We start from the raw sequence: 20,894 nt of genomic DNA on the forward strand, positions 1-20,894 counted from the left end.
CCCCCCCCCCTTAATATAGGTGTACCGTTTTCCTGCTATCAGCCAGCACAAAAGTCTTACTATTACAGCTGGTCAGGACATTGCATTCCTCTGACAACTGCCCTAATTAATATTTTGCTGATCTTGACTTGTCACAGCTAACATCTAAGACATTCCCAGTGGTATCCCTATTTTGTATAGCAATATTGCTAGGAAAAGTTGTTATTGCCGACCTGTTAAGCCCATCACAATGGCAACTTGGGTTCAGTTAGTGAGGTATTTTTGGGTATGACTGGGCTTGTGCCACATCAATATAAGCTGTGATGCTAGAGATACTTGCATGTTGTTCTCAGTAACTCTCTTCACTTTTCTAGAAACACTCCCAAATTGCTATATTCTAACAGTCATCCTATTTTAAGACAATTGACATGTTTCTATTTTCCTACAGTAAACGGAACTGCTTAATTAAGCAATGCAAACAACTGCTTCCAGTTCTGCTTTTGATTGAAATTTTTGAGGTAATGGTTACCTTGAAATTGGTAACAAAATTCCCACCACTTTCAAAGAGACCTTAATTTCACATTTAACCTTCATTGCAACAGGATACGAATCAGCACATTCTGAACAACAGGTTTGCCTTGTTCAGAACAGCTTGTATCTGATACTTTGCCAAATTACATGTGGCTGCAGACTGTCTCTCTTCCAAAGGTAGATCTTGCCTTACCTTTCACTTTTTCCAACTTGTTTTTCTCCCAAGGCTTGACAGTTTTTTTCTTTCGCCTTCCTCTGCTGAATTCATCATCATCTTCATCTGTAGAAACATCTTCAGGAAGATCCTGGGGGAAGATTCCTGTTGAGGAGCAAGGATAAGGTATCTGAAAACTAGTAGTTCTATTTCTATGCACAATTATGCTATTAATATACAGCATAACTCCCACAGAAAGAAAATCAACTCCTTGTTCCCCACTTAACCCAAAAGTAAATGATACAAGTGACTCTTATTTAAGTAAAAAAAAAAAAATCATCTTTCATTTAAGGACAAAGTATAGAGTTGCTCCAACTCTGAACAGGATTTGGTCACCTCACCAAAAACATGTAATGTTTCTTAATGTGATTTAACACACACCCTCCTGCCCGCCCTGCCCCCCCCCCAACAGTATTCTTGAAATTCACATTAAAATAAAAAAAGAACATTTGCAATACACATTGTATGGGAACATTATGTATCCTTAGACTGAAAGAAAAAACTACTGTCTCTATATGCTGCTCAGTCCTTACCTTCTGCTAAGTCCTGGAACCTAGAGGTGGGGAGGAAGGGAAAGAAGGAAAAACAAAACAGTATTACTGGTTTAGTACCAATACTAACACTAGCAGCATAGTGTCACTGTACTTTGGTTTGTCAAAATAGGAACATATTTTGCACAGGAACTTACAAAGAGCTCATTTCAGAAGAGATCTGCCTCAGAAATCCAAAAACCCAAACCAAATCACTGAAAATATTCAGAAAACAGCAATTTAACACTTCTCCCATATCTGTAACTTGCATCACACACAATCCAGTGTCACATTCTGCAGTAAAAATCCATCTAGCATATCTACACCTCAGTATTGTCTAGTACCAGTGAGGAACAGTAGCACAGGCTTCAGGCACCTTATTATGCACACTATCCTCGACTGTGAGACAAGCCTGTTCTCGTGCCATTGTCACCAGGACAAGTGACCCAAGAGTGGGGAGAAAGTGGAGTAAAAGTGGTTTAGGTGGCACATGGAAGGTGTATTTCAACAACTCACTTTTTGACCAGCTTGTACAGACGCTTTCGGTTACGGGAAGGTGTATTTTTCTTGCTCGCCACTTCAAAGAGTTTGTCAGCAACAGCCTTATAATCAAACTGTTGGAACAAAGTATGATACAGCATTTCTTAGTTAGCTTATTCATGCAAGATAACCCAATGTGACTCATCAACACTTCAAGTAGCTTACGGATCCTTTAAACAGTCATTTCGTTTAATCCCGAAGTATTTTTTTCTGTTTAAATTTACACCCCCTTCACATATGTATATACTGACTTTTACAGAGGGTTGCTTCATTAACAGAACAGTTGAACTCAGTATTACTTTCTCAAACATTTCTAACCTTAATTCTTACTTGAGAGAAGCCAACCAACTTCAGAACTCCTTCAAATATTTATCTAAATATCAGAATTAATATGTGACATGTCCTAATTCTTGCTTAAAAGCCAGAGATGCATGAAGTGTAATCTACCTGCATGCATGTTTGATGAGTAAATCTGTCAAAAACATTACACTGTACTGGAAGTAGAATTTGGGAAACCACTCAAATTGCAACACTACCCTCTCTCCTATGTATCTCATCATTCATTAATTTTGCTCTTACTGCCAGTGAAACATACGCTAATTGCTTCACCATCCACAGTGACTTGACTTTCACCATATATTTATGAACTCTTGAAACAGGAAAGGAGGAGTAGAAAAAAGGTATGGGAGAGAAGGAAGAATAATTCAGAATTTAGACATAGATTTATTTTCTTATAAACTTCACAGAGTACACATTACAGTAAAGCAAAAGGAGATTTAAGTTTTGTAGCATGTTTATCCGATTAACACCCTTTACTTCTGTACCTCTTGAAAGGGATGGGAAAAAAGAAAACAGAGAGGGAGTATCAATAACAGAGCAAGACACAAACCTGAAGAACAGTCCCGATACCGTCGTCATCATTTTCAGAAACATCCTCTATTTTTTCAGAGCTCTGCACTGACTTTCTTGACACACATCTGTCTGCTATTATAAAAAAAAAAAGAAAAGAAAAAGACTGAGTATTAATGTTTTGTTTGTAAAAATTAAGGTAGTATACAGTACTCTGACAGACAGAAGATCAGGTGCTTTTCTTCAGCCTGGATTGATTTAACTACTTTACATCACCATTATGCAATACATAATGTATTATGTAACTGTGGCATTATCTGAGCACCTTTTAAAAAAAATCACCTCAATGCCAGGGTTTACCAGGATTGAAAACCTTCCTCTTTTTTTTTTTTTTAAATGGAAAACATCCACAGAATGCCCAAACCTCATCTTCTTAAAAAATGTTATGGACATCTAAGAGCCAAAAGCCTGACTGGGTTAAAATCTAGCACTGTTGCAGAAAGCTGATGTTGCCTGATTTTATAGAAACCACTGATTTTTGTGACATATTCTTTTGGAGTCACTTTGTTTATGCATATCTGAAGGGAAGACAGGAAAACACATTTATCCTTAGACCACCTTAAACATGTGTTTGACTGGTTCAGAGCAAAAATGTATTTTTAAAAGCCAGATATTTAAATCCTAGCAAGTGCTACCAAGGCCATTTATAAGTTCCTCCTCACCTTTGGTTTTATGCACCATTTCATTTTCATGTTTGTCTTCTGCAGACACATCCTCCTCATCACTGTTACTACCCAGTTCTTTCATTAGGTCCTCAATGGCGTAAGGGGACTGATCCACAATGATGTCGAAGATACCAGTGGCTACGGCGTGCAGCACACAGTGACTGCAGTGTAAGAGAGTAGGGATGAGAGCTGAAAGGCAGAAGCATACACATCCTTCCCTCACATTAAAAAAACAGAAATGAGGGATGAGCGGAAAATGGGTAAGAAAGGAGAAGGTGGAAGAGCATCTAGCTCTCCAAATGAGGAAAGTGAACCTGGTAATTCCTAAACAGAAGTCCTTTAATCCAGTGTCCGGCCAATGTTCCCCTCCTAAATTTCAGTGTTTACATGCTGCTCTATATTACACTGCAACAAAGAATCTAACCAGCTCAGCTGTTCTATGCAGGTTTAAAAACAAACAAAGACAAAAGCAACCAACAACGGTTGATATACTTCTTATAAATCCATGAAATTATGTATAGCTTTGATAAACATGAGTTATCTTCAAATGACTGCACACTGTTAGTAAAATATCCTTCCTTCTCCACATTCTGAAGTACTACTATGACTCTTCTTCAATCCATTTACTACCATATGGAGTGGTATATGCAGAATTTCTTCATTTTTAAAAGAATATTTATCTTCCCATTGAACTTACTCCTTTGATTTGGCAGCAATTTTGCAGAAAGGTTCAATGAACTTGAGATTCTGGTCTGCTGTGAGCTGTATGATTAGAAAGAAAAAATAATGAGTACAGTAAATACTGTATGTGTACACTCAAATTCCTTGAGTATTTGGTGTAGAGGGATCTTTTTTAAGAAGTTATGTCAAAGTCTTACAGCATATTATCTAATTCTAACTGATAGGAGTATTCAGTGACTTTCTGTTACCACTGCTAACACTAACTTCCAGGTACTTCCTGGAAGCATTATAAAAATGTTGACTGCTTTACAGACTTTAATCTACTGAGTAGTGCTTATTTTAGATGTGGAAACACAAGACAGAAGAAACTCAAATAATTTTGTGCGCTTTCACAAAGAAGGTTTGTAGCAAACATGATTAAGATCTGGGTTTCTCTTAACTGGACCGCTTGGATCAAAACACAGTCTGCTGAAGTAGTACTGAAGATAAAAATCCTTCCCTAAATTCAATTTATGAGCACCAGCTGCGATTTCAAATAGTCTAGGGGACTGATTCCTCAACCCAGCTTCCTGTGAGTGCCTTAGTCACAGCTTTGTGACTGTGGAGCTGCAGAAATTATTTGGGCTCTGAGTGCAGGCACTTCTCTTGGGCAGACATCTCTCTCACACTCCACAACTCAGAACCACAGAAACTGCAGGCAGGATTGCTTTCAATACTGACTGCAAAGAATACAAATGTAAAATTGCTAACAGCTTTGTCCATTTCAAGGAGATGTATCAGATGCCAGAAACAAGAGGAGGTAAATGAGCAGAAGCCTGGAATGAAGTGTGGGGCAGCAGGCAGCTCACACCAGTGCAGGAGTAGGATAGACCCTTTGCAAGAAGTTCAGCAGTGACAGCTGCAGTAACAGGCTTTCAGTTGCTGCAAAACTCTGCATCACTGTAACATCAACCAAAATTAAGGGCAACTGAAACAGCACTATACAGCAGAGAAAGACAGGTGTCATCAACAAAATGAACAACTGGATGTAGAGGGTAAATTGCTCAATGCACAGCCAACAAGGTTTGAAGCCGACAAAAGCAACTATTAGACAACTTTGAAAGCTCACTTTCTTCCTCTATTTAGGTGTTTACAATCAGCCAAGAGCAGAATTTATGTCCGTTTTTGCAAAAGCAAAGACTGGCAAACATCACGCAAGGGCAAATCCTTTCTTTTTAAAGAAACAAATGAGAATGGTCTAAGTTTTCTATCACTATTTCCAACCTCAATTTGGAGCAATATACTTAGGAACTTGAGAGAAACTACTATATACTCACTGTCTACACCAAGACATGAATAAAAGTAAAAGCATAAATTGTAATGTCACTTTCTACATGCTTATTCAATCTTGTTATGTTACATTTAAAACTGTTAAAACATAGTCTAAAACCTACATTTCTTCTAATGCTACAGTTAACATTAACCAGGAAGAAAATGATACTGTATTTTCTAACCTCCTTTGCACCAACTTTAGCCAATTCATCCAAATAGATATCAATGAAATGTAACTTTATCCCAGTGGGAGCATTGCTGTCTGGGTCCATAATTTCTTTCATTAGTAGCTGCAGGAATAGTTCAATTAGACTGGAAAGAAATAAAAAAGAACAAGATATTAATATTCAGTTGCTCACATTCTATTTGCTTTGAAAACAAATTCTAGTCATTCAGTTTAACCAGGTCTTTAAGAGAGCTATCCAACACTCATAAGAAATAAAACCAGTGACCAATTTTCTCATCCTAAAGAGAAAATAAATAAAAAAAAAATCCATCCATAATCAGAGCTCCTTACAGTCTAGATGATTTTGTAGCATCAAACAATCCATTGACAGCTTGATACAGTGAAAAATCACTGTTTTAAAATTCACACCTTAATCTGGACTGAAATTTATTATGCCATGATTGATGGGTAGGAGAAGGGATTCTACCACTTGAGTGGGGCATTCCACAGACACAGCTGACACATTCATCTGTCCTTGACGGGCAACACTTTGTACTCTTCCATTTTATGAGATTATTTTTATTTTGGTGCACACCCAAGGATTAAATTTAATACTGATCCTTTTCAAACTCATTTCAACTGTGCAGACTTTGCCTTCCATGTTCCACTGTCCCTTAGAGCAAAACAATTACACTGAAACAGACTGAGGGCTAAGGTAGGCATAAAAAAAATTATCATTCCAATAGTTTGTGACTGAGCTGTATACAAGTAGGACTGCGGCTCTATTCTGGTATCTGGAGTACTAACAAGTACTGTGGGAGTGATGTGGCTTAAAAAGACATGCTGTCATTGCTGCATCTAAGCAGCACTTGGGACTTTTTTTTTTTTTAGGTGTATCCTTGCTACCTTTCAGAAAAGTGAAACTTTGGATATGTCACGCTTTCTCCCCAGCATTCTGTGGGACCTCCTGCAATTTTGCACAGAACAAACATTTCCGGTTCTAAAGAGAATTTAAAGTATTTCAAAACCATAAAGATTATTTCAGTTTTACTTTAATACTCCTTTCTTCAAAAGCATTTTAAAAGAAAAGAGAAATACAAGACATGCTAGGCAGCTTCTACGCTCCACCTAGGAAGGAAAGTTAGTTCTTGAGCTCTCTCACTCTACAAAGAAAGGAATCATGATGATCTCTTTCCACACTGCCTCCTCTGGTGATGAAGGGCCTCCAGGCCATCCTTCCAGTGAAGCTGGAATAAGGGAGGCCAAAGCCTTAAGAAACCTTGTCAGAGATCAGTTTGGGTAACTATGTCTCTGCCATGGGATTGTGTGAAAAAAAGAAGGGCTTTGGCTTTATCAAACCTCCTCTCATACTTTCTATTCCTGCCAAAGAGCATTTTAATTTCTTCAACCTGTGGGCATTTACCCAATACAAAATAAAGGTAGGACAGAAGGGATGTGGTGCACTGTAGATTTGCATTCTTTTCTATTTCCACAAAAACATGCCTATATGCATTCTACATTTCAGAAGAGAGAGAAAGGATAAACTTAATACTAGGTTATCAAGCACTTTTTAATTAAAATACTTCAAGCTCTTCATCGGTTTAAACACAAACTCAAAAGTGTCACAGGAGCTCTAGACAGAGCAAGACGACTGCAATTACTTGCTATTTGATACAATATGGAAGGAATACAAACAAAGCCACTGATGTGTACAACAAACAGGAAGCCAGTTTACAGTTAAGATGTTGTGTCTTATCAAAAGACAAGTCACCATGATTAAACACAATAAAATAAAAATTTTAAAGTCACAGCCTACCTGAAAAATAACACAACCAAAAAAAATTTTTTTTTTTCTGTCTTTTATGGGATGCAGGTTCCCTGTCTAATCTCTCCACAGGTGACATGTCATTGATAGCTCTCCTGACTAAATCAGTCAGATCTAGCAAACTCCAGGAAAAATCTGGAACCCTCAGATTTCATGATTGATTGGAACAGCACACAACAAGCTCCTACATTCAAGTTTTGCATAAGCATACAGAAATTACTTTCTCAAATCTCTTTCTGTGAACACATTCTGAATGGCTCAGGTGAATGTGAGAGTTATTGATGGTAATACGTATTTAATGAAGTGTAACACCTAACTTTGTTTTTAAACTATATATCATAAGTGATCTGGAGAACAAATAAACCTTAGTGTTAAGACTTCATGACAGCGCCATCTATGGAGCAAAAGAATATTTAAATGAAAATATATTTAATGAAGGTAAGTTGTACTCCTCCTTTATGATGCAACTACAGTCAGAAATCTGCTTACCTTTCATCCCATTCATTCCTTTTCAGCACTTCAAAGGATTGCCTCAAAATCATACGCATTAGCTGCAAAGTACAAAATTTGTTACACGTTGTTCATGAAAACAGATAAAGGAGTTACCATGACTGTAGTATCAATAGACTTCTTAGTAAACCTCTTCATTGCACAAGGTGGAAAGCTTCCTCATATGAACATTTTGACAGACTTGTCTATCATGTAAAGCAACAGGATGCTGTGAAGCTCAAGACAATGAACTATTTTTATATCCTGAGCTCAGAAAGATCCATGACTATTTGTATTATAAAGCTTTCTCTTGCTCCATCACCCCAATTTCTTCATTAAGTGCTGCCAAATTTAAAAAAACACCACAGCTTAAAATGGAGACAATATGGGACAGATGATAACAATAATAATTTAATTTACTTGAAACTTTCACTGAGACATCCATATGTAAAACAGCTACACTAAACTGTTTCAAAACACTCCACTTACTGAAATGCCTTGTTTCTGCTAACATTGAGAAACAAAAAGCAGTGAATGTGCTGCAATTCACTTATTTCAAAGAAGATTAAGGTGATTTTGTTCTTTACAAAGGTAGGTCTTTTAAGATTTTTCTCTCACTGGTTTTACTGTTTGTTTTAATACAATGTTTTCTATAGAAAGAATTCCAATAGTTGAATGCACTACAGTGGATACTTTAGTAGTGGAAAGTTGGAGTTCTAGTGACAACTTATAAAGAGTCATAAAAAAAGTCTTTAAGCAGTTTGATCTAAATAACTGATGTTGATGCAGTGTCCTCTGAGACAGTACTTATATTCTGTATATACATCAATGAGAAACACTGCTATGTTATAAAGGATGGCAAATAAGAAAGCACTTGCAGCATGACATGAACTGTAATAGCTTTTACATTTGCAATGGTGAGTGAAAGCCTTTAAAACAAGTATATCTCTTGTAGCGTGCAAGAAGATAGCCACCATCTTCTCTTAGAATATACATAAATGCATTGCAGACAAAGCTGCCTTCCAGCACACCACCACATCATCTTTTTTTTCAGAAAATACCTACAAGAGAGTTAATTTTACCATATAGTACTTATCAAGACGCAGATTGTCTATCCCATTCCATTCACGGTTCATAGTTTGCCAAAATGTCTGAATGAACAGGTGTCCTGTAAGAGTAGGGAAAAATGTCTGCATGTCTGGCACAACAGTTTATTTTGCTTACCTAAAAGGATTTCAAGAAATCCCTTCAACATGAGAAAGGGATGCATTTCCCTAGGTATTTGCCTAGTGACAGGGATAAAGCTACAGACAGGCATGTTTAAGACAGGTACAAGGGCAAGTCAATTAAACTTCAAAACAACACAAGAAAAGGCACACAGCCACTTTTAAACACATGTGTAACTACAGGAACAGCTTTTTATCTGTTTTGTGTTAAATACACACAAGTTAGAGCAAAATATCCATTCTGCACTCATTTCTACCCATGCAAGTTTTGGCATTGACTGAGCACTCCATTTCAAGTGCATTTTGAACACTAGGTGCTTAACAGCTCATGAAACAAGGTTGGGTTTGAGCAGGAAATACACAGAGCAAGTAAGTATATGCAAAATGGCAAAGTAAGGGGACAAGATTGCTTTGCTACCCACCCTGCTAAGTCTCACCTTTATCACACTGGAGATACAACTCTTCCCCTGCAATAACCAGAAACAAACTGCATCTCATGCTTCCCTTAATGCAATCACACACACCAGATGGACAAAAAGCAAAGAAAAAAGAAAGCAGCGCCCCTATCTGACTGTCTCTATTCTGGCACTGTGATAGTGTCCTCAGAATCACCAAAGATGAAAGTACCTTACATAGCATTAGATAATGAAATAGTACTTACGAGCTTCTGTATTCTGAATTACATGGATAAGCTGTGAGATATTGCCTGCAAGTTCCTCCTAAAAGTAAATACATGTAGTTAGTATAAAACGTTTCAGAGCTTGGTCTCCTCACTGAACACACAATCAAAAACCAGCAAGAAATATGAATATCATGTAACATCCCTCAAAGTGAAAAATATTCTCTTAACAGTTGCTTCAGTACTGCAGTTATCCTTCTGCTGGGATTAGGTCAGTTGTAAGAGAAGAATCAAGGGTATCAAGCCCTGTTCATTTCACCAGATCTCTGCACAAATCATCTTTCTGACACCAGACAAAATTTAATTAGGAGGAAAAAAAATCCCTTGCAATTGAGTTAACAAATGATGTAAAACTTTAAGGGTACTGTTGTCATATAGCTTACTTGGAGGAGGAGCTCTCTGTGCTATGTGTGAGATAATATGTGCTATCTTTTGAAAGTAGGGATACAAACCATTAGTAGTTGACAAAAGTCAATGGTAGAGAAAGTGTGAAACTTTCAAATGAACGTTGTAGTTGCAGTTAAGGGCAGCCTCCTGTTACTGCTTTAGTTCCACCAAATCAATGCACTTCATAACAGTATATTTCAGTTCTGGTTTTGGAAGGTAAACAGCTACACCTGCCATTCAGAGGGTGACTCCAAACACGATGCCATTTAGGCTTCTGTTCAAGTGGTGAGGATCACGAGTTAGTCACCTCTCCTGCATGAGCCACATATGAGCAGCAGGGTAAGGAAAAAAAAAGCGTCAACAAAACTCACTAAGGTAATTTTCACTATTCTAAATTAGTATGTCCCTATAGTATATTTTATAAGATACCCACTCAAGCAAATATAAAACCAGTTACTGTACCTGTAGCAGAGGTTTATCCTGCATCCACATACAATAGAACAGGCCCTTCCATATTTTTAGCAGTTCTTCCTGACTGAAGCCACCTATGGTACAGAAGTTTGTATGAAAACGAAAAACCCCACATTTCCACAAAATGTTCTCATGTAGATCCCTCTGTTCCTTGCTTTCTTCTTTGTTTTTGGATTATTCTCTTGAGCAAACCTTGGTTCCTACTGTAAGCACACTAATTGGAAGGCAACTTGGCAGTTCAGTGATTCCACGACAGTCAGCTTCTTTCTTGTACCAAAGTAAGGAAGATTTAAAAGAAATCACAGATGAGATGGAATGAATACTAAGATATTCTGATAAATCCCTCTGGCATATTTTTAGCACCAAGTCCAAGAGGTATTTTTAATGAGGGCATCATATCTAATTTTACAACAGAGGTGACGTGCAAATCCTCAAACATAACTGACATGGCTTTTTTTGTTGTTTACTTGGTCTGTTTTGTTTAATAAAGCCTCACTTTACCAATAGTTTTGTTCCCTTTTAGGGGACTTTTGATAGAATAAGCTTCTAGCAATCAAAAAATTTGCTTCAATATTAAAAATGCATACTCAAAGAGACTGAGCAACTATAATGAAAATACCGTTCTTACAGTTAGTCTTGAGGTACAGTATCAGCTGAATTTTAACATCAAATAATATTTTCACTACTAACAGTACAAAAATGCACATTTTAGTCAAAATCACACATTACAGAAGGAAAATAAAATTTTACTATCAGTAATAGTTGCTCAGGAATGTTTTAAAAAACGGATCATTCATGACATCAAATATACTTATATTTCTATGGAGTAAAATTGTAATGGCATACTCTTATACAGTAGCTACAATAACCTATTACAGCTATTTTCAAACTAAGGCCTATTAAGAACTCTCAAGTAATTTTCAGAAAAATCATGTTAAAAAGGTAATCACCTTCAGGTAAGCTCAAATTTGCTCCAAAAAGATCACTGTCACTTCTGAAAAATTGTCAGGGGTCTGCCAATCAAAAAGCCTGAGACACAGTACTAGGTGTAAATTAAGCACCTACTCCTGGGACCAAATAATATGAAAGCAATTATCACTACTGCGCCATTTTCCGCTCAGACAAAAAGTTCTAAACATGTTAGTTAAATCATCTACAGTCATGCTTGGTTAAAAGGAAAGGAAGTAGAGCTCAGTGAAAGAAATGGGCAAAATGCTACATAGAAAGCAATGTGTCTAGTAATATTAAGCATTAATCATGAATTTAACTTAGATTTGTCAGTAATAGTAAGATTAAATATGAAACAGTTTGATTTCACTGATTTAATATTCACTGAGGTATTGAAATTAAAAATATTTTGTAAATTTTGTAACAGAATTATGGGCTACAGACATAGCGGTAAGAAGCAGGCTTAACCTCACATGCAACACTAACTCTGCAGAGGCATTAGACATTAGGCTTATGTCCAGGGAATGTCAGCTACCACCTATAAAGATGGCTCAGGAGTTCTTCCCTGTCTAGTGAACAGACTTCCATGGGGTTGTTTTTCATAAATAGAGGGCTTTTTAAGTGTCTTAGGCAGTCCATCTATTTGACAGATGACCCTGATCAAAATGTTTCAGAGCAAGTTTCTCATCCTCGTCACTCAAAAAACTTCCAAGATTGGGTTTTCATCTTTATGTGCCCGGCTGTCACCATCCACAGCTGACAAATAATAATAATTCAAGCAAGGTTAATTTAAACCTGAATCTACTGTATTAGCAACCACAGTGCACAAAACTGAAGGCCTTCTCAGCCTTACGGCTACCTTGAGAGAGATTCGGTTTCAGGGCTTGAATTGTAAATCTGTCCCTATGTACAGGGTGGGAGACTGGATTAGTAATGTGACAGCCACTCACTGAAGACATGCTACTGTAATGCAAGCCTTGTTTGGGAGCTATGCTGTTAAGACATTGATATTGTTAAAATCATTGCCATTTTTCCTATTCTAAATAATCTCCAGGGACTAGAGCCACACGGGCACATTTCAGTGGAAATTATCTAAGTCCTTTATAGATCTGGGCCCAAGTGCGTGCAGCTCTGTCAGACAAGAAACCACCCAGCAATCTTTCCTCTTTTACTAAAAGTTATTTTTATTTACTATTCTTTCACCAATTCATTTACCAGTGTCTCTATAAAGATATCCTCCTATTATCAGCCCAGTACAGCATGCTGCTCTTCTCTTTCAAGGTAGCTACAGGAAAAAAAAAAAAACATTCCCAATAATGTGCTCATCCAAGCTCATGTGCACACAGAACAACTTCAGTAGTTCTATGCCTTCTGTAGAATTTAACTTCTTGTTGAAAATTAAGAGCTCTAGGTCCTTGAAGACGTTCCCCCAGCATGACCTGTAATTCAGCCTTAGCACAGACCCTACTGAGCAGTCCTGTCTACCTATGAAACACGTGACTGAGGTGGACATCAGGTGAACTCCTCCACCTCTTTCAAAAGTTAGCATGGTCTGAGCTGTTCAAGTTAGAGTATCTAACTGGGTTAGCAAATGTGTGAGCCTCACCTCTTAGAACACTGGATGTATATAAGACTGCTAATTAATAAATAACTTAAAAAATAAGAAAAAAATCTCTCTCCTGAACATAACACTTTCTCTCCAAGTCCCAAGAAGTTAACCTTTGCTTTAATATTACTAGATTGAACAGTACATAACAGTAACTAAATCTAAGAGCTCTGGAAATTAGTCACCCTTGTTTCATACTCATTTGCATTTCATGGTGGGCTGTCTGTAACATGCAAAAGGTTCACATCCCAAATAACAATTTCCTTGTGATGGTTTCCTGTATGTTAAGGCACTAGCTTAACCTGCAACCTTTCCCCTCAGTTAGAGCACTCCTGTCCATCTGGCAGGCTACCTCCACAAACTCAAAGGAATCTGCACTTTGCAATGAGATGCATGGAGCACTACTGAACACAGAGACACCATTTCCAGCTCAGGAAGCGTCCACAGCTAAAAACAGCTGGAGGCTTAGAAAGTACCTAAGAGGAATACAACATACACTCACTTGCTCTTACTAGTCCCCAGGCAATCCCCACATCTATGGTAACTGTTGGAAATGGGATAATGGGCTATTTGGCCCTCTGGCCTGACCCTGTAAAGCTGTTCTTATGTGCTCTTCTCTCTGTTAAATGTGACTAATGGGTCAAATACTTTTTGGAAAGGGAAGAGGGCAAAGGGAAGAAACAACATCTATTTGCCAGTGTTTTTTCAATGAATTAACTAAGGTTCATCCAGCATTCTAGTTTCAATTTAGCTCTTGGGGTGCCAGCTCTAGGCTGGTTTCCTCAAAGCCAAAGGAGTACGTATGCATAAACCTCCGTACCAGTTTCCCAGATGCTACAGGAAGGTTTATGAGGTCAGACACAGTGCTCTGCAAATGCTTATGACCAGTTTCCCTCCTGTGTTGTGTTCAGCTTACAACACAGTGTGCTGGAAAAAGCAGTCCAGAAACATCACAGAATCTCTTTGGTCATCTCTGCACCATTATCACTCCAATGGGAAGGTTTATTGAACTGGATCCATGTATTCACACAATGCTATGACTGACCTCATAAGCCTACTATGACCTATGTTCGTGAGGAGAGGATGCACAGGAAGCACCTTCACATGCAGGCAGCTTCAGAATGGCATGGCTTCAGACTCATTGGGCAAAGCCTTTAAGTCTAACTAGATACAAGCTGTCTCCAGGCTCACCACTGAGGTGTCCATGCATTGGAGTCCTGGTTCTAAGACAGCAGTATCCCAGTAGGATAATAAACTTTGTTGGAAAAAAAGCTTTTGATACCATGAATGTGCAGGTAACAACACATACCCCAGATAATGTGAATGTCTAACAGAGAATCAACTGCAATTTTACAAGTGCTGAAACACTCCTGAGCTTTCCCCAACTCCCTCCAATGCTCCTGAATATCAGTCATGGAAACAGGCAGCCATCACCTCACCAGGCAGCACAGCAGAAAATAAAACTATACGCTCCATATCCTGGTCAGGGTTCAGTCTGGATCAGCTCAGTGCATTCACATTCTGTTCTCAGGAACAAAAGCGTGTGAGCTACACTGCTCCGACCCCGACTGTGTTAACGCTGCCAGAAAGATCCTGCCGGGCCAAGTTGATCCTGAGTCCTCCAGACTCCGGAGCCGGCTCCGTGCCCCGGCCTGCCCGCGGCCACCGCGGGGAAACTTTCTGGGCGAGGAAGCAAGGGCCCTCCACTCCTCTAAGGGCTGCTGGTGGGGCGCTCAGCGCCTGCGGGGTCACCGAAGCAAATACTTCCGCTGGCAAAATATATGCTTAGAACATTAAAAACACACACCCTCCTCCCCCCCCAAAAAAACCCCAAAACCAACATAAGTCCCTCAAAGACCCCACACGTGGCGGCCCCGCGGTTACGGACGTGGCCGAGAACAGGCGGCGGGTGCGTAGAGGGGCGGGTGCCAGAGACGCCCTGGGCTGGTGGAGAGCGGGGAAAGGGCTGGTTGTGGTTCTCTGCTGGGCGTTCATCGCCGGCCGGGATCTGCTCAGCCCCCGCCAGGCCGGGAAGGGGCATTCAGAGCTTGCGGGTCATGAGCTAAGGTACATAACTAAGGAACTTGACTGTTGTGCGAGAGGGCTGTGAAGACGGAAGTCAAGTTCCCTACACCCAGTCACCCGCCATTACTGTAAGGGGCTGGACAGAAAACGAGTGTTCTCCAATGTATTTGCTTTACTGTAGTGGGGGGAGATGCTGAGAAGCTGCTTAAGCATGAGAAAATAAAACTTGTCTGTTGGAACTGTAGTATTGCAAAGATCTGGGTTCACAGTGGGAACTATAAATGAGAATTTTCTCATTGTGTATTCCATATCTCAATCCCGGTCCTTCAACAGTATATTTTATTTGAGTTTAGCTTCTGCTAGTGAATAGAGCTATTCTTATGTCTGTACCAAATTGTGCTCCATAATTTTGAGCAATACTGAATTCCTCTGTCCTTCCTGTTTGCTGACATGTGGATGGTATTTTATAGACCCCTGGTGGTGTGTGTTTATTCCATGCTTTCCTGAGACCTAAATGAGTTGTATTTCTTTGAATCATGTAATGTGGTGGTGCTTGGCGTTGCCATAAGCACCTCTTAAATACATCTTAGAGCTCACAAATCAAGTTAAAAGTAAAATCTTTCTTCCATGCCTTTGTTGAGGCTCTGATGCTTCTGAGCAGGGAAAGCTGGAACAGGCTTGTTTTGTCCTTACAACTTGTCTGGGTTTGAAAGACAGATGGGAAAGTAGTCAGGTAGGAAGCAAACCTGAAAAGAAATGTTTCACCTAAGGAAGTAGGGAAGGAGAAAGAACTGTAGGAAATGGAAAGGACAGACACGCCAGGGTAGCATTGTCTGTCCCAATGGTAATTACCTCTATTTGCTTTGTGCATCTGGACTCAGAAAGACTGTGGGGATGGCATGTTTTGTACCTGTAGGAGACAGTTTCTTGTGGTGTTCTGTAGTGCTTTCTTCCCTCTAATAAGATGTGATACATAAAGGACCTCATTTTCTACAGCATTCTCAGTGCAGTGCAAACCTGTACTAAAACATATTGTAATTTTTGCTTGTGAAAACGTATTAGGTGATTAATGTTTTGGTCAAAGGATATTAACAATTTTTAATGTCTATGTGTATATGGTAGTTTTTCTAAGACATGGCAGTGTGCACATGTACATCAGAAATTAGAGTTTAGTAGGAATTTTTTGGTACAGAAATTTCTCTGATTTTAAAATCAACGCACACTCTCTTGGACTCTGGAATTAAAGTAATTTTGTAGCCATAGCTTGGCAGAAGAGGAAATTAGTAAAGATTTTTTGTCTTAATTTAGGATTTAATGATTCATATTGGATTAGGCTGCAAATAGTTGCAAATATTTTTTGCTCCTCACTAAAGATGAATTCTTTTGGAAATACACATTTTCCTCTCAAAGAACTGTTGTAATTTAGCAAGGTGACTGAGGACCTTGCAAATATTTGAGTTAATTAAAATGAGTTATTGTATCCTTTACAACAGTCTCAAAACAATAGCTTGGCATATGCAGAGCTGCTCACATTTTAAAATGTGAATGTTAATTTTTAAAGCATTCTGAGATACTTTGTACACATTTTAGGTAAAGAAACATGCAGAGGTAATATGATTTGCTCTAGGCCAGAGTGGCAAAAATTAAAAGAAGTCCATCTCAGAGACTTCTGGATTTAGTTAATACTGGATAGTTTTAAGAGGTTATGAATTTCTGAAATTATGTAATACAAATTATGTAGTCTGAGAGAAGGGATTCAAGCAGAAAAGCACTGCAAGACTGTAACAGTGTCTTTGGTTGTTGGTTTGTTTGTTTATTTGTTTTATTTCAGAAGGCTGAGACCAAAGAGGAATTTGTTAAAGTTAGAAGGAGGGATTTGGAAAGGCTGACAACTGAGGTTATGCAACTGCGGGATTTCTTACCCAAAATAGTAAATGGGGATATCCTAGGGACGTTCCAGAAACTGGATGCTATTGAATCAAGTGAGTAGCACCATGTTACAAGCTCTTACAGGTTCTGCCAAAGCTGCTTAGAACAAACTGTCATGCCCCTACAATGTGGAGGTATTCCAGATCAAACTATGATGTTCAGTGACTGCTTCAGTAAATTTATGTGTTTGTAATGAAGTAAATTACAAACTGCATTAGAAATAATTACATGTGACGAATCTTTAAAAATATTTTATTGTGGATAAAACCACACTTAGTTCAGACAGTAATGGAAGATATATCATGAAAACAGTGGGTCCTCTTTGAGAAGAGGCAAAATCATTCTGTTTTTCAAAATGTCACCTTAGATGCACAGCAAAAAAATGTGGTAAGTAACTGTCTGTAAAAAGTTAAATTTAAAGGAAGAGATAATACCATTGTATTTAGCCTGTCTTGTTTTTTAGCTTTTATGCTTTTATCGCCATAAATATTCATAATTAAAAAAAAAAAAAAAAAGCCGGAGACCCTCTGTTACGAAGGTCTTTTTACTGCTGTCCCCAAAGGCCAGTATTTCAGTGTTATGATTCTCTGTGCATTATTTTTTCAACAGTTGCACCACTCCCAGCATGCCATCAAAAGCAAATCTGAGCCAGCTTTATCCCTAGCCTGTAGCTTCCATGAAGCAGTACAATTCACCTGTTCTAGGAACTGGTTTTTGTCTGAAAAGACACTGGACAAACACTGGGACAGATTATTCTAGAAGAGATACACTTCTATATCAAGTGATTAATTGAAAATTAATTTGCAACAGCTAGCTAAGAAAGACTAAGAGCCTCAAGGCCTGTCTCCAATACCGAGTAATATATTAGGGTTTATACCCTAATACATCCAGCTGCCTCAATGATCCTCTCTTTGGAAAGATTCTTCCATGCCATCAGATCCTAACAGAGATGAGAAGACTGTAACACCTCTTTTGCTGCCAGTTGAAACATCATGTGTCACAAGAAGTGACATAGGATCAGGAAATTTTATCTTTATGCTATTGCAAGGCATCAAGGACTGTTTCCAGTTGCATTGTGTTCAAGATCCTCAACTAGTCAGATCCTTGTTTTACCTACTTCTATCCGCATTCAGTCTCAAGATTTCTCTCACTGATCCTTAAGTTTCTTGTTACCAGGCATCAAGGAGACCTTGTCAGGGCCTACCAGCAGGAGGTTTGTGGCATCAACATGGAGATTAAGATTTTCCTTCAAATGTTCTACTGGCTGGCCAGCAGCTTTCTGTGGGTCTGTTGGAGGAGTACCTGAAGCTGAGTCAGCCTTTGAACTCTCTTGAGTATACCCCCGCAGTGGAGATTTCTTTTGAAATTAATGAGGTCAGTTGAATATTTATTCAGGCTCTTGCCATTCTTTGCCCCTGCAACGGGACAAGTCAAGTGATTTTTGTTACTCTGGTCTGCTCCTACCTCTGCAGCATACAATAGGTCAGACTTAAAGGAGGTTTTGGGGCATAGAGTTCACAAGAAGGTTGGACATCACAGGGACACAAGCAGTCTTCAGTCTCAGAATGGTGAATTCTCTTGTGCTGTTTATTAAATACAGCCTCTTGGTGTTGGCATATGAAGCTTACAGGGGTCCTGGCAGCTACTAGAGATGTTTTTTCACATTGTTCTTGCAGAAGCCTAGTGGGTGATTTGTACATCTACCTAGACTTTTCATCAGCTATTGCAGTTTTCTGAGTATTGTAAACATGAAGTGGTTAGCAGGTTCTCGTGCTCCTCAAGAAGTGCAGATTATAGTCAGAGACATTCAGCACCTCTGACCCACTAGGTTGTGAGACTGGTGGAGTTTTGAACAACTTTGAGAAACCTTGAGATCTTTGCATGTTTCACTTACATGAATGTAGGATATCTATTTTATATCTATTTACTTATTTATGTCTGTAGGATATCCATTTGCTATGGGAGCATCCCATAAGTGATATCTGAAATCTGAGCTAGCAGTGGTTAGTGCAGCCACTGCCTACTTTTCAGGCTGGTGTCAGGGTCTTCACTAAGGCTTTTGCCAGAGTAGTTGTTCATTTAAACAAGAAAGGTCAGTTTTGTTCTTACTATCCTCAGGAAGTGTTTGGCTCCAGGAATCTTAGAAAAATAGCTCCAACAAATTTTCCATGTTATTATGTATATGTTTAGTGGAACTTGGACCACTGGGGAAATGGTAAAAATTGCATTTAAAATTGACCTAGCATTTGGATCACTAGGATTGGAATTCCATCACTTGTTGACATTTATGGTAATGGTACCCAGTTCTCCACCTCCCAGAGCTTTGAGGTTAGATCTCTGGTCCAGAAGATTTCCTGATGTGACCTGTAGTATGGATGAGAATGAGTCCACCTCACACCTGAAATATGGGCCTCCTTTTGTTGTGCCCAGTGCCTTGTTCTGCTTTTAAGTTCAGCATGGGAGCAATTGCCGCTTCTTCTCAGAGTCTGATTTACCACTGCAATGGTAAAGTTATGTATTTCCTGTTCATATAAGGATACCATTTCATATATTTTTGCTCATCCCAAGTTGAAAGTGAAAGCTGTTCCTTTACTTGATGGAGGCAGACAGTCTGAGCCTCAATATTTTAGTGTCAAGAGGGAAGGAACTTTCTTACCAGGGGCTGGGACTTGCAGCCGATGGGAGAACCTGTCGGGCTTTCCTGTGTGCTGCTCAGTACTGCGGTGTGCGGCAGTGAGCAATGCAGCTGCAGTCTTCAAGTGCCAGCAAAATGTCTGCTGGTCATTCTGCTGCTGTGTGTCAAGAGGCCGGCAAATGTTGGGACTGGTGCATGCAACCTTGAATTCTCTTGGGAGCAAAGGGCTGGGAGAGCTGACTGGGCATAATGGGAGTTTCCACAAATGAGGCACAGCTAGAAGTAGGTCTCTTTTCAGCAGTTTCCGATATTACCTTTTTTTTCCCCCCCTTCTCATAAAACGTGATACCTTAGAGGAGGTTGACACATTTTTCTTTTATCTGGAGGACTTAAAAAAAACCCCAAAAAACAGAAACAAAACCCAAAACAAAACATGTAGCATTGTGGTAACAGTTAATATTATTCCCCTTCTCCCGATTCAGATTTGGTTCCAGGACCTCTGAAGTTTGCAGGTGAAGGATGTGGCATCGTTTTGTGTCTGCTGGCTGCACTGATTCAGGATGGATCCATTCTCTCAAAGGCTGGAAGTGATTTTTCCCATTCAGAAGAGCTTGTTTCTTTGCAATGAGAGAGATTTTCATTGGGTGTATTTACCTGGCAAGAACAAATAGGTTCTTGGTCTGCTATTGATAAGCTGAGCGTGCCCTACTCATGCTTAAGATGTCTTTCTGTCAAGTACTTAGGACTCACATGCCCACATAGTAATAGGTGCACAGGACTGGATTGTCCACCGAAGGAAAGTTTCCTGCTGCTGACCAGAGTTAGTCCTCAAAAACTCAATGAATCCGTTCCCTCTCTTCATTATTTTATTTTTTTTTTATTACAGGTTGAAAAGAATGCTTAGAGACTCGCATGCTCTGGCACATGTATGTTTCCTAGGAGTGGATCCTTGTCTTGCCTCTTTGTTAAAAAGTCTTAGTGTTGATGGCTTAGAATCATGCAAAGGCTGAGTGGGAATATGTTCTACCTGTTTAGAAAAGCTGTTTGTGGCTAGATCATCTTTTAATACCTTCTACTCAAAGCAATGTATATATATTCGAGATAACATTTTGTCAGGACAAAAAAAAGGGAATTATTTCTAAATACTG

The 20,894-nt window shown here is 39.0% G+C and overlaps 2 protein-coding genes across 5 annotated transcripts in view; one reads left to right on the forward strand and one right to left on the reverse strand.

The window, feature by feature from the left end:
• RRP1B (ribosomal RNA processing 1B) overlaps window positions 1-10,855 on the reverse strand; it is a 20,620-nt gene extending 9,765 nt beyond the window's left edge. The window contains exons 1-11 of one of the 2 annotated variants that reach the window (XM_026853919.1): window positions 10,595-10,855; window positions 9,728-9,785; window positions 8,923-9,008; window positions 7,841-7,902; window positions 5,543-5,672; window positions 4,066-4,130; window positions 3,366-3,529; window positions 2,684-2,775; window positions 1,771-1,868; window positions 1,258-1,277; window positions 704-829 (exon numbers count right to left, since the gene is read on the reverse strand). In XM_026853919.1, the coding sequence (XP_026709720.1) occupies window positions 704-829; window positions 1,258-1,277; window positions 1,771-1,868; window positions 2,684-2,775; window positions 3,366-3,529; window positions 4,066-4,130; window positions 5,543-5,672; window positions 7,841-7,902; window positions 8,923-9,008; window positions 9,728-9,785; window positions 10,595-10,624 (931 nt within the window). In that variant the 5' untranslated portion in view covers window positions 10,625-10,855. Of the gene's footprint in view, window positions 1-703; window positions 830-1,257; window positions 1,278-1,770; window positions 1,869-2,683; window positions 2,779-3,365; window positions 3,530-4,065; window positions 4,131-5,542; window positions 5,673-7,840; window positions 7,903-8,922; window positions 9,009-9,727; window positions 9,786-10,594 lie in introns of both variants that reach the window. The other variant, XM_026853912.1, reaches the window with a different exon arrangement.
• Window positions 10,856-15,093: 4,238 nt separating this feature from the next.
• Window positions 15,094-20,894, forward strand: part of HSF2BP (heat shock transcription factor 2 binding protein) — a 34,141-nt gene continuing 28,340 nt past the window's right edge. Inside the window, exons 1-2 of one of the 3 annotated variants that reach the window (XM_026857178.1) lie at window positions 15,094-15,224; window positions 17,017-17,164. In XM_026857178.1, the coding sequence (XP_026712979.1) occupies window positions 17,083-17,164 (82 nt within the window). In that variant the 5' untranslated portion in view covers window positions 15,094-15,224; window positions 17,017-17,082. Of the gene's footprint in view, window positions 15,225-16,726; window positions 17,165-20,894 lie in introns of those variants that run through there. The other 2 variants (XM_026857187.1, XM_026857192.1) reach the window with 2 other exon arrangements.

Source organism: Athene cunicularia, assembly GCF_003259725.1.
Source record: "Athene cunicularia isolate RWA chromosome 1 unlocalized genomic scaffold, athCun1 chr1_part1, whole genome shotgun sequence".
Lineage (NCBI taxonomy): Eukaryota > Metazoa > Chordata > Aves > Strigiformes > Strigidae > Athene > Athene cunicularia.